The sequence below is a fragment of the Mustela lutreola genome, chromosome 9 (genome assembly GCF_030435805.1).
Source record: "Mustela lutreola isolate mMusLut2 chromosome 9, mMusLut2.pri, whole genome shotgun sequence".
Taxonomy (NCBI): domain Eukaryota; kingdom Metazoa; phylum Chordata; class Mammalia; order Carnivora; family Mustelidae; genus Mustela; species Mustela lutreola.
Genome location: NC_081298.1, coordinates 10620923 through 10633446, shown reverse-complemented (window position 1 = coordinate 10633446; position 12524 = coordinate 10620923). Strand labels below are relative to the sequence as shown.

The window sequence follows — 12524 nt, the reverse complement described above, 5'->3', positions numbered from 1 at the left end:
GTGGTCAGCCATCGAGAAGATACCTTACCTTCCCAGGGTGCTCAAGGAGGGCCTGCATGAGGCATGGAAGCATGGAGAAGGAATGGGTGTGAGCCTGAGCCCCAGCCTGTGGAGACAGTACCCTTGCTCCTGCTTCCTGGATGAGTGCACGCTTTGGCCCAGCATTTGTACACATCTAGAAATTTGGTTTGCAACACTTTGCAAACAGGAGTCCAAAGAGATCTATAGGGGGAGGTGTTCATTGTGGCATCACTGAAAACGGTGACAAGCTGATTGTATATGTAGGGATTAGGTAACTCGTGCTTTCTCCTTACTTTGGGATACTTTAGAACTGTTAAAGGATACAATCAGGAATGCACTAATGCAGCTAGACGTTGGAATAACAATACTGAAGTAAGCAGGTTAGACATGGCATGTCCGTGAATGGTCCTCTAGCTAAACTCATCATCAGAATCTTACCTGGGCGCCTTGCCAAATGCTGAGTGCCAGGCCCCAGTGCTGACGCGTGCAACTAAGTCAGCAGGGTCCTTATGCAACTGGGTCCCTATCACAGCCCCATCACCTCTGGGACTTGTCCAGTGGGGCCGTGCAATGTGCTCGGCAGTAGCTCCGTGAAAGTCCGCTCAGGAGACCGTGCCTGGCTTCCCAGGGTCTCTGGTGACGTTCTCAGGGCGTGCCAGTGTGCTCCATCTGAGGGCCTGCCAAGAGTTGAGAGTGAGCGAGGTGAGAGCTGGCACGTGACTGGTGTCTAGTCTGTCATGTGTTCTGTTCTGTATTCGCTAAGACTGGGGGGAGAGGGGATGCTTTTCAGTGTGTGTGTGTGTGTGTGTGTGTGTGTGTGTGTGAGAGAGAGCGAGAAGGTGGCAGGGAGGGGAGTGTGGATCTGGGAAGCCAAAAGTCAGCGAGTTCCAGGAAAAAATGGGGTTGTGCCAAGAACATAGGTGCCTCTGGACACCAGTGGGGGCCCACGTGCACACAGGCCTCAGCCCTGCAGCTAGGGCCCCACAATGGGGAGCAGAAAAGCAGGTGCTTTGTGCCACCTCCTGGGGAGGTAATGCCTCAGGGGTCCTGCCGACTACACACGGTGCTGCTAGGGTAGAAAAGCTGTGGAGATGCATGTGAGAAGCAGGACATCTTGTGGTCAGGTCTTCTGTCGGGAGGCAAGGGCAGGGGGAGAAGGAAAGGCCTGGGGGAGGTGGCAAAGAGAGGAAGGGCCTCTGTTGCCTCTCCTGAGATAGGCCTGGAAGGAGAGCACAGTTCACATCGTCCCCGCACGGGGGCGCTCTGGCTTGCCACCAGGAGGGCAGCCGGTCTGTACACAGGAGGCCTGAGAAATGGTCTTACTGGGGGGATTTGAGCGATGCTGGGGCCTCAACCCGGGGACAGGGCAGGCTGAGGGGCAGAGGGAATACGTGATGTCCTCATGTCAACAGCAGTAAAGGCTCCTGTGCAGGGGCCCGGGGAGAGAGAGAGAGAGCATGCGGGCCGCACCGTGGCCCTCCCTGAACTGAAGGGGAACATTGTCCAAGCAAACCCCAGGGCAAATTAGCACCTAGCTTTGCACCAGCGCCTGTATTTCTCAGCAGAGTCTCACCCACCTTCCATCACCAAGGAGTCCATGGGGCTCCAGAACCATACCCTGGCTGTGGCGGCCGTCTGGGTCTCTGGGGCAGGGGAGGGTGTGTGTGTGTGTGTGTGACAGGTGGGCTTCAGGTCAATATCCGTGTTCCCAAGGTCTTGGCAGTTCCCACTGTAGCGATACCATCGCCGCTTTTGTTTTCCTCAGAGTGAGTAACCCGTCTCTGTGCATCTCCTCCCTCAGCACCAGTCCAGACACTGAAGTCAGAAGGCGGGCCGTGGGGGCAGGTCCTGCCCAGGGGGAGCCCTCGCCGCCCAAGGAGAAGCAGGACCCGGCGCTCACTCCCTGGAAGCCCTTCCTGGTCAACATGTGCATGGCCACGGTCCTCACGGCCGGCGCGTACCTCTGCTACAGGGTATGTTTTCACTGACGGACATGCTGGCAAGACCGTGGGTACAGAAAGCACTGGCCGACAGCCCGGCGTTAGCATTCAGTGCTGTGGAAGGATCTGAGCCAGTCTCAGAAGAAACAGAGCAAAGGTTTTTAAAGGCTGGAACTGTGAAGGGCTAGCAAGAGAGAATTGAGGATTGATGCACTGGGGTTTTAAGGAGCCCTGTGATCCCAAAAATATATAAGAGTCTAATCTCAGGGCCTTAACCTATTCAGGAGTAAGTAGAAAAAATGCCAAATATGTCTCTCTCTCTCTCTCTCTTTTTTTTGTTACTGTTGTTTGTTTTTGAAAAAAAATAATAGAATTACAACACATTGTTGTTTTTAACCTTTATAAAAAGCAGCTTTTGTTATTTCTGGGAAAAACAAAAAAGAGACTAGGCACTTAACGAAACTTCCTTGTACCCTTAGGTGGTGTCAGCAGATACGCAGTTTATATTGGATTTCCCAGGGAAAGATTTCCCGTGCTTTTACGAATGTAAAATCCTTTGGAGAAGAGGGTTTAAGGGTTCAGGGCGCCATCTTGCTCAGTCGCTTCCTCTGCTCTGCGCACACTGAGCTAGGACAGCGCCTGTGAGCTTTCCCATTTTTAGAAGAGAAACAACAGAAGGCCATCTCTAGAAAGCAAAGCCCGGCTTCTGCTTTTGCTCAGGGTGTCCCACCAGTTTCCCATTGCTCATTTCTCCATCCATCCCTTCTCGCTCCGGCCATCTGGCGCAGGCCCTGCCCTCGTCACCCCACCGCCACAAACGGGGTTCCCCCAGGCCCCTGCGTCATGGTCTGAGGTCACAGCAGGGTGGCCACCAGCTTCTCAACCTGCCGTTGAGGTCCCGAAGGAACAGTTTCCACTTCCTTCAGAATAGAAATGCTGTTGCAGTAGAGATCCACACGTAAGATGCGTGTCGCTGGTAATGTACAGGGAAGACGGAGGTTTAGCCTCAGAACTCTAGTCGTGGAAATCACTTCACAGGACTTCTTAAAAATTTTTTAAATATTTTGTCTTTTTTTGCAAGCGGCCATCTTTGAGTACATCGGATGGTTTAGCAATGTGTAAACAATGCTTTCCCTAGGGGTGATTTTTGGGGAGACGGGCTGTCCTAAAAGAGAAACGAACCCCCTTCGCTGGAGGCTGGGGAGGCTGGGGTAGTGCGTGAGTCTGCCGCTCTGCGGGGGTGGGTCCGGGCTCATCTGAAAATGTTTGGTTTCATTCCAGTTCCTGTTCAGCAGCAGCACATAATCTGACCCACCTCCACTCCACCTCCACCCCACTGTCCGCCTCCGCTGCTAGAGCCCATGTGCGCCTGGCAGGCAGGCCGTGGTGGGTAAGGGCCGAGGACAGCGTAGCCAGCCGGGACCTGGAGGGACGTTTGTTCTGCACTAAAACCACCCTCCCCGGGCTGTTGGTTCTCACTCCTTTTGACTCTGTTTCCCCTCCCTTTACTTCGAGTATCCAATCCACTACCCATTTTTTGAGGAGAGCACAGTAGAGTCCGGTGCTGGTGGCCTGTGCGAGTCACGAGGCCCACCCCGCCACGTGCTCCCCCTTGGTGTGGCCCAGTGCAGCCCGGGTAGGCAGCACCCAGTGTCCTCCCCGCTAGACCTCCACGGAGACCGTGTGCAGTGAGCCTCTCCACTCCATATTTATTTTTTTGTTTTTGTCTTTTTTTCCCCAAAGGCATCCATAGTGCATTAGCATTTTCTTAAACCCATAACGTATTAAAAATTTTTTATGTCAGCCTTGCATCAAGGGCTTTATCAAAAAGTACAATAATAAACCCTCAGGTAGTGCTGGGAACATAAGACTCTGCCATGAGCCTGCTGCATCAGACCAGTACTAGGAAGGTGGACGGTTGTAAGCAGTCGTTATTTCGTGACATTGTGGGTAACGTGAGAAGAGGTTTGGCATATGTTTATAGAACATGGGATAATATATACTGAACACTTGGATATTTAAGATACATGACGTGAGATGACTTTGACCCAGTTATCCCCTCCCGGTATCTGCTAGAACCTTGTTCTCAGTCACTGCTTTCCCTGTGTGTATTAGAATGCATGTTCGGTCGTCTTGTGCCCCAATCAGATACCACGTGCTTGAAACACTTAGCTCTCTGCTAATTAATGTGCCCCTGTACAAGTCCAATCTACCTTTGCATGATCTGATCATTAACATGGCTGTGGTTCCTAAGACTTGCTGAAATCCGCCATTCAGCAGTGGAGTGATGTTTTCCAGTAACAGATATTTGCCAAATTCCTGGCATGACACTCTGGTGACTTCCTGGTGAGGCCCAGCCTGGCCTTGTCCAGCTGGGGCCCACTGTAACTCAGACATTCCAAGGGTATGGGAAGCCGTAGTCACACCTCACGCTCTGGACATATAGGCAAGCAGGGTCCCCCCCGCAACACCCTGGGGATCAGCCTCCATGGTCAGAAGTTCACGCTCCTTTCGAGCAGACTGTGATTTGGAACCAAGGCAACTGTTGGAAACCACACGCCCAAAGCAATCTGGGTGACAGTCCCTCGGAGTCCGCCTGCCACCGTCCCGTTCTGGGGGCCTTGCTGAGAGCCACGTCTGCCCCTGCCCTTGAACCCTGGGGACTGATGGTGCTCACGACTCTTCCTGCAAGGGAGCTTAAGACCTCCACATTAAGTGGCTTTTTTAACAAGAAAAACAAAACAAAACAAAAAACAAGGCAGCTGTAGCTCACAAGCTGCTCTTTTGCCAGCATTTTCACATTTTGCCTTTCCCATGTTAGAAGCCCATGCAGAGAAACTCTGCGGCGGGAACATTCGAGGCATCGCTCCGCAGAGCCTTGGTGAGGTGTGGGTGAGGCTGAGGTGCCAGGCTGGAGGCGTTTTTGAGTTGGGCTTGTTTGTTTGTTTTTTGAAGTCCTGTATATGTATGTAGTAGTTTGGGTGTGTATATATAGTAGCATTTCAAAATGGATATACTGGTTTAACCTCCTATCCTTGGAAAACAGATGGCTCTCCATCTTGTTACACGTATGTTAGAGAAGTAGCGAGCTGCTCTGCTATATGCCTTAAGCCAATATTTACTCATCTGGTCATTATTTTTTACAATGGCCATGGAATAAACCATTTTTACAAAAATAAAAACACACAAAAAAAGCGAGGTGTTTCGGTATAATACCTTTTCAGGTGTGTGTATACATGGCTGCATGATGGGGGGTGGGGGGCGCGCGTCTCAGGGTCTTCTGTGACCTCACAGAACTGTCAAACTGTACAGATTTCCAACTTGCCATATAAATGATGGGTTTGCATTTTAGTTGCAACAATAAAATTTTTTTCTAAAGAACATGGATCTGGGGTGCCTCCCGTGCCTTTGTTGAATGGGCCTAAAGGAGGACGGGTACCTCCTGTTTCTTGCCGCCGCCACCAGAAAGCACGTACTGTCGCTCAGGCGGCCGAGGGTTACTGTGGCCCCCTGGGGTTGTGCTCACCTTTGAGCTGGGGAACCATTCCCTTCCTGGTGAGTTTATGTGACACTTCCGGCGTCAACCCAGCTTCTTGGACGACAACAGAAGCCACCTTCTGAATGCCCAGGGCCTCGGGCTACCTTAGCAAACCACCCAGACTGCTTGGAGGACTGCTCAGAACGCGTCCTCCTCAGTATCTGTCGAGCTGTGCTTGCTGGAGAAGTGACAGGATAGAACATTCACCTAGTCCTTCCTTGTACGCCGTTCATCTTCTCTAAAGTGAGTGGTTGACTCCTTGTTCTGAAATAATTTCAGATTTATAGAGTGTTGCAGAAATAGTACAGAGTTCCCTTATACCCTCCAGGGCTGTGTGATTGGCCGCTTGGGCCTCCTGGCAGGATCCACAGACTGTGGTCATGTGACCTTGGAACGCCGCAGAGGACTGTGGCCATGGGAAGGTGGTGTCACACCCACTGTCACTTCAGTCTTTGTTTCAGATACAAAATGGCATCTAAGCTTTCAGGAAGTGGTGGAATGCCAGTGTGGGGGGGAGAAAAATGGCTGAAATCATAACTGGCACAGAAATCAGATGAGGCCAAGGGCAAGACGAGGAGGGGCCGTGCTGCTTGGTGTCTGTGTAGGAGCGGGCTCTCGGGGAGGCTTCGCGAACACGCGGAATACCGACGGCACAGAGAGCACCTTCGGGACGGGCTTGTGGGGGCCGCTTTGTCCCTCCATGGGAGGTTTGGGGAAACAACCACTATGCTCTGCTTTTTCCAGGTAAAGGGAAACACCCAGACAAATCGTTTTAATCGAAATTTCAGAAAATCGAACCTAAGGACAAGGCAAATAAATACTAAATTCAGTCTAAAAGCACAGAACATATACAGGAAGTTTACATGAGAAGCCTTCACTCAGAGTCCCCAGCGCCACTGTCGGGAGTCGCATTCATCCCACAGGCTGTCTCTGCGGCTCAGCACAAAAGCAGCTCAGGGCATCTTTGAGGTTTTTTTAATAGATTTAAATAGGAAACTAATTTTCCTTAAACATGTTCTTCAGTGAAATCTTTTTTCAAACCAGTTTATGGCTTCCAAAACAGTTTATTAACTGTCTAACCCTATAAAAGGCGTCACGTTGACTTGCTTCAAGAGTTCTGTTCCCTGATGATGGGAGAGGGCAAGGTGAACACTTCCTGCCACGACACTCAGGGTTGCTCGGCCGGTGGCATTTTCTTCTTTGTGCCGTTGAACACGGGAGAATAAGGTCTGTGGTCAGCAGGCTCCACAGCGAAACCTTCGGGCTGCAGCTCGGCTTAAGAGCATGAATTGTGAAACCCCAGCTCCCTCTTCCCACTGTCCCCAGCCTGCAGAGGGGACAGCCCGCTGCTGCTGATGGGACCCGCCGTGTCCTCCTCAGCAAGAGCAGTCCGCCTGCTTGCCAGTTCATTCCCAGTCCTCACTGAACCAGAACCTGCGGGGAGAACCCCAAGTGTCGTGCATTCCTCTTGGAACCTTTCCCTCCAGGCCTCATCCTGCCTGGCCTTGGCCCTTTTGCCATGCAGCTCGCTGGGGAAGGTCAGACACATTGTCAGGACCAAAAAGCTGATCATGTGGTTAGTCGTACAACCTTCAAAGTACCGGCCAGCCTCGTCTGCTCCAGTACGGAAGGCCTTATTTGTGCCCCTAGAAGTCGTGACTGGTCTGAGACGGAGGGAGGAGCGCAGGCCAGCTCACACCTAGTGGGGAGCACACAGCGCACCCCCCACCCCAAACTCTGTTCCTGTCAGGGCTGGGTGGGAACGAAGACAAGGAAGCCAACGTTGGAGTTCATCAGCCAAGGCTTAAAATATCGTGATTTCAACATCCGCCTCCTGGCAGAAGGCCTCTTCTGTTTGTTCCAAGTAGAGTTTGTCCATCCTCTCAAAAGCCAGGCGTCCTTTCTCACCTGAAATAGTAAGGTGACATGTCACTGGATTGTCCCCCCCCCCCCTTGGTGTTCCCGCTCTGGTGAGCCAAGATGGCCTTAGTGCCGACGCCTGGGTCTTGGGTGCCCCTGTAAGGGGCAGAGGCGGGGAGCGTTGGAGGAGCTCCTGCTGGCCACTCGCATGGACCCAGTGCCTCGCCCCTACATTCACGACAATTTGCTGAACCGTGTTCCTGCCTCGCATCTGGTGTTCATTCCCCAGAATCATAAACTGAAGTTTAAGAGGGAAATAAAAGCACTTCTTGCCACCTCAACCATGAAGGAAACCTATCTTGGCCAAATGCAGTTAAACGGGTCACTAACAGTGCCCAGCCCATGTGCTATCCTGCATCCTGGAGGGCTGGCCGCGGCCTCTCTGGCACCACCTCCCGGAAGTCCTCGGGTGCCCCACTGCACCACACTTTACCGAATGACAGTGTGGCCTCCCGGGCTGCTGTTCTCACGGCCTCCAGGTCAGACTGGCACAAGCTGGCAATCTGATCGATGCTTTCGATGCCCTGTTGGAGGTGGGGAGGGGGAAGAGGATCCTTTAGGGGACATTTTAAGTAGCAAGTGCAATCTACTTTTGTAAGTTCGGCAAGACCCCAGCCCTGGCACGGACCAAGGGGCCTCAGCCCCCTCCTTTTCTGAAGGCTTACAGGTTTCTTATGTGGCCTCAAGTTCATCAGGAGTGCCTTTAGAAGTGCCTCACCTTTTCCATCCTGACACCTGCCCATGAGCCAGGCCATTGGCAGGGCTTTATGGATACCTTCTAGAAGGTCTTTTTTGAAAAGGAGAAGACCTGCTTCCCTCGAGACCTTCCTGTCTCCTCCTCTCCTAACTGTCCCCTCCTGGTCAGACTGAGAGCATCAGGTCTGGGCACAGCCGACCCTGGCTGCTCACCTCCGGGGCCAAGGACCAGAGCACACTTTGCCTTCCTCTACAGGGCACCCCACCCCTACCGCCTTACTGGTTGGTTGGTTATAACTAGATGGTCATCTTAGAATTTCTCTGGTTCTTTCCAGAGAGAATGGGGTGAGTAAGTTTAATCTGTTTTTCCTCCAGCAGTTCGGCAATGGTTTTTCTAAAATGAGAGCTCCAGATGCAGGTGAGGTGGAGGCGAGATGAGCACCCTTTCACCTCTCCTCTGGGAGCGTAAGTGGCTGAGCTGAATCTAGATGCTCCAGACGTTTCCTATTCTCTGGCCTGGAGTCACACTCCACACTCAAGGAGAGTTCAGCCTAAGGAGATCATTCAGAACTCCATATATATTTTTTAAAGCTCGTAATGATACTATTTATAATAAAAATGGAAGGTGAACCTCAATTTGGTATCACACGAGAGTGGGGGAGTCCGTTTAACTTAAGATGACCCGTTCATAGAGAGTGCTACCCGCCTGCCGCTGAGAATTCCTGTTAAACTCACTGCTTTTAAATTGTTTTTAGCATGATCAACAATCTTAAATGCTCACACACACCCACAAACAAAAGAAACACAGCAAAATGCCAACAGTACTTTCCACTAAGTATTAGGATGATGACTAAACTCTGTGTTTCTGTGTTTCACTTTTTTTTTTTTTCCTACAATGAGCTAATGGTGCTTTTAGAAATTTTTTATTGAGAATATTACAACATAGAATCCAGGGCCTCCGAAGCGAGTGTCTGGGGCCACTTACTTAGTCGAGCACAGGCAGAGCCAACGCTCCTTGACCACTGCTGAGCGGCCTCTGTGGGCAGACCAGACATCTGCTTCTCTAAAACGATCTCTTCAGGGGCTGTTTTCTGGTTTGGGGGGTTTTTTTGGAGGGTGTTTGTTGTTTTTGTTTTTTGGGTGTTTTGTTTGTTTTTTTATTTTGCTGGCGGTAAGTTTTTTTTGGTGGAGGGGTTCCCTGGTGAAATACCTTTGACACGAACTGACTTCAGGCTTCTCCCTGCCCTCGGCGGGGGCAGGTTAGACTCACCCTAAGGTGTTTGAGCGCCACACACGCGGCCTGCTGGAGTTTGGCATCGTTCTCCGTCAGAGCGTTGGTGTAGAAGAGCAAAGCCTGGGGAATTAAGTCGCTGTGAGTAGGGGGCTTCCAGGCCTCCCAGCGCTGGCAGTAAGTCACGCCCTGCTTACCCTTCTCTAAACAAGAATCGGGGAATCGGGCCCTGATCTAGTCATCTTTGCACTATGGCCACCCGGTCTCGGGGTGTCTGCGGCAGCATTTGGTTTATCTCTAAAGACACTGGTCCCTGGGCTCATGGTAATCAAAATCAAGATAAAATGTGGCATCTGAGAAATCAGATGTCCAGCCAGGGCCAACCGAAGACTTGGGCGTGCAGAGGGAGGTGGCCTTGGGGGCCGAAAGCTGAGCTGCTGCCTGAGGCCCGAGGACAAAACAGCTCTTCCCTTCAGTCCCCTTTCCCAGTCACAGTGATGGCCCCATCCCCTCGGGCACCTCAGCCAGAGGAGAGCTGCCACCGGCTTCCCAAAATAGCACAGGTTCATTAGGAAGCATGCGAGAAGGCACCTGGCTAAGGTGAGACCGTAGGAAGGCCTTGGTCTTGCCCCTTTAATTCTACATGCAAGCGACAGATCACAGGGATAGAGAGAAAACCGACCTCCCCGCAACTCACACACACACACGTAGCCAGGAGGCTGCCGCCTCCCAACCTCACGCCATACCTTTTCCCGAAAGCTCTTGTTCCTGGCTGCTCTGGCCAGGCGGGCACTGGCTGCCCTGCACACTCGGGGGGGCCCGTCCAGCTGGAGCAGCGCCCAGGCCCTCAGTGTCTGGGGCAGGGGCTGGAGCTGGCCCAGCCGCTTCCCCTGCAGCTTCCTGACCGCCTTGCCCTGCCCTGCGCACTGCAGCTCCTCGACGAGGGTCACTGGAAGAGAAGTGGGCCAGGGTCCCTCTGATTGCCGTCGGCGATACGGCTGCAGGTCTCTTTGGCCGCTGCCAGCAGCCATGGGGAAACAGATCCCAGGGCAGGCCCGTGTGATCACCATGGCTCAGTCTGGATTGGTTTCAAAGGGCCTCCTGGAATCTCTAGGAAGGCTTTCTAGCAAGGGCTCAGATAGACCCTGAAAATGATAAAACCTCACCCAGCAGCCTCCCAGCCCCTACCTTCCTTGGTGAGCCGGCCAAAATGCTTCTCCAGGTCAGAGACACTGTGCCGCTGCAGGTAGCTGTGGAACTGGAACCAGGTGACCGTCTCTTCTTCGGGAGGCCCGGCTCTGGGGAGCAGCCCCCCACAGCTGACCACCTGCTCCAGGAGCCTCCTGCATGCTGGCGGCACAAGAAGAGGCCGTGAGGGAAGACCAGGCCCTGTGGAGCTTCTCCGCCAGGTGCAGCTGGGTCAGTTTAAAAGGTTTTCCAGTGGCCTGTGGGCGACGCCCCTCCCTGGGCCTCCCCTGCCTGACGGAAGGAGCGTGCTATAGCTGGGCTCTGCAGGCCCCGAGACGGGCGTTGTTCTGGGGGTGCGTCTCCTGCCCTGGGCTGGGCTGGGCTGGGCGGGGTGCCCCGTGTCTAGGAACATTCAGGCCGAGTAGCAGCCCCGCGCTGGTTAGAGCGGCCCCAGTTCCCGAGCCACTGGAAGGGAGATGCTCTGAGTTCCGAGAAGAGTCCAGCCAGCATTGGAGGACACCGTTCTCCTCCCTCCCTTCCCATAAGCGTTCGTTCTTAACTAACCCCTTTAATGTTCTGGTGGAAGCTACACGGTCCATCTGCAGAGACACGGACCAAGCGGCAAAGGCCGACAACTTCGGTTTCGCAAGCTCCTTCCTACTCCCGGGGAGAGGAGGCGACTCGTGGGCCAGCTGAGAAGTGTCCTCCCTCTGGTGCCATGAAGACACGGGGGATGCAGGCAGGGCTGGAACCAAATCCCCAGCGCACTCAGTACAGCGTTGCTTGTGGGAAGTGCGGGTACCTATTTCTAGCTGTCCCGGGTACTTCCCTCGGACTCTGTGCAGGAACGTTTTCTTGAGCTGGTTCAGCAGCGTGGTGCCGGCACAGGACAGGACCCTGCCGGGCTCTGTGCACCCTTCCCACAGCTTCAGGCACCCCTTCCTCCGAGCGGCCTGCGGAACGACTGAAAGCCCGGGTCAGGCCCCCGCGGGTGGTGGGGAAGGGCCGGCAACGAGCGACCCACAGGTTTCCTCCCGCTCTGAGGCCGGAGGGGTCAGGGAGGTGAGGGGTGACCGGACCCCACGCAGCTTCCCTTCCCACGTCCCACATGACCCATGAGGATAGGCAGCTTCAGCTTCGCCAGGCCTCTCCCCCGCGGTCTCCGTAGCAACTGGGACAGCTACAGCCTCCAGCTTCTCGTGGACACACGGAGTTTCCGTAGGGAGCAAGCAGGTTGGGGGCACTGATACTGTTTGTGTTTTAGTGCACACTCTGTGCCTCAGAAGTGTCCTGGGGATTAGGTCACTGAACACTCTCCAGGGGCCTCCCCTTTATACAGATGGGGAAGCCGAGGCCCAGAGAGGTGAATCCTTTGCCCAGAGTCACACAGCTGACGGAAGAGTGCCGCCGACTTCAGGGCGGCCCAGTCTACAGTCTGTCAGAGCTCAGCCCAGTCGCCGCCACCCCGGCGCATCCCCCCCGGACTCCAGTTAATTCTGAACGTCAATCAGGAGGCAAGGCGAGGCTCCCCTGGGCTTCGTAGCCCCTCGCTTCCTGCCATTCACAAGAGCGGCCCGTGGGTGGCAGGCAGTTACTTACTTTCTTCGATGGATGTTGCCTTGCCGACCTTCTCAAAATCGAGCACAGAAAGCATCTCCAGAACCTGCTTTTGCTGCGCAGCTTCTTCCAGAAGGCTCTCCTGGACCACCCTCGACAAGTTAGGAGAGGCCAGTTTCTGGAAAGCAGCCCACAGTGCTCCTTGTTAGCCCAGAACACGCCCCCTGAGGTCCGAGATCACGACTGCAGCTCCCACCTCCCCCTTGCCCATCCTTTCTATCCTGACAGTAGCTCTCATCCGGGGATCCCTGAGGCACCAAGGCGGCAGAGATGGTGGGATGCAGGCTGCGACTGCCAGGGGCCACCTTTGCCACCAGAAAGGGCCTCCCTGGCGGAGCAAGCCAGCCAGTGCAGGCAAGCAGAGCTGAGCAAG

At 53.8% G+C, this 12524-nt stretch overlaps 2 protein-coding genes across 5 annotated transcripts in view; one reads left to right on the top strand and one right to left on the bottom strand.

Annotated features, from left to right (window-relative positions):
- Nucleotides 1–5346, top strand: part of PTPN1 (protein tyrosine phosphatase non-receptor type 1) — a 66693-nt gene extending 61347 nt beyond the window's left edge. For all 4 annotated transcript variants that reach the window (XM_059132825.1, XM_059132827.1, XM_059132826.1 and 1 more), the window contains one exon: nt 1823–5346. In XM_059132825.1, the coding sequence (XP_058988808.1) occupies nt 1823–2009 (187 nt within the window). In that variant the 3' untranslated portion in view covers nt 2010–5346. The remainder of the gene's footprint in view (nt 1–1822) is intronic.
- Nucleotides 5347–5470: 124 nt separating this feature from the next.
- Nucleotides 5471–12524, bottom strand: part of RIPOR3 (RIPOR family member 3) — a 71977-nt gene continuing 64923 nt past the window's right edge. Inside the window, exons 16-22 of the mRNA XM_059132824.1 lie at nt 12134–12269; nt 11337–11498; nt 10535–10696; nt 10093–10295; nt 9386–9469; nt 7853–7943; nt 5471–7407 (exon numbers count right to left, since the gene is read on the bottom strand). Of these exons, the coding sequence (XP_058988807.1) occupies nt 7304–7407; nt 7853–7943; nt 9386–9469; nt 10093–10295; nt 10535–10696; nt 11337–11498; nt 12134–12269 (942 nt within the window). The 3' untranslated portion in view covers nt 5471–7303. The remainder of the gene's footprint in view (nt 7408–7852; nt 7944–9385; nt 9470–10092; nt 10296–10534; nt 10697–11336; nt 11499–12133; nt 12270–12524) is intronic.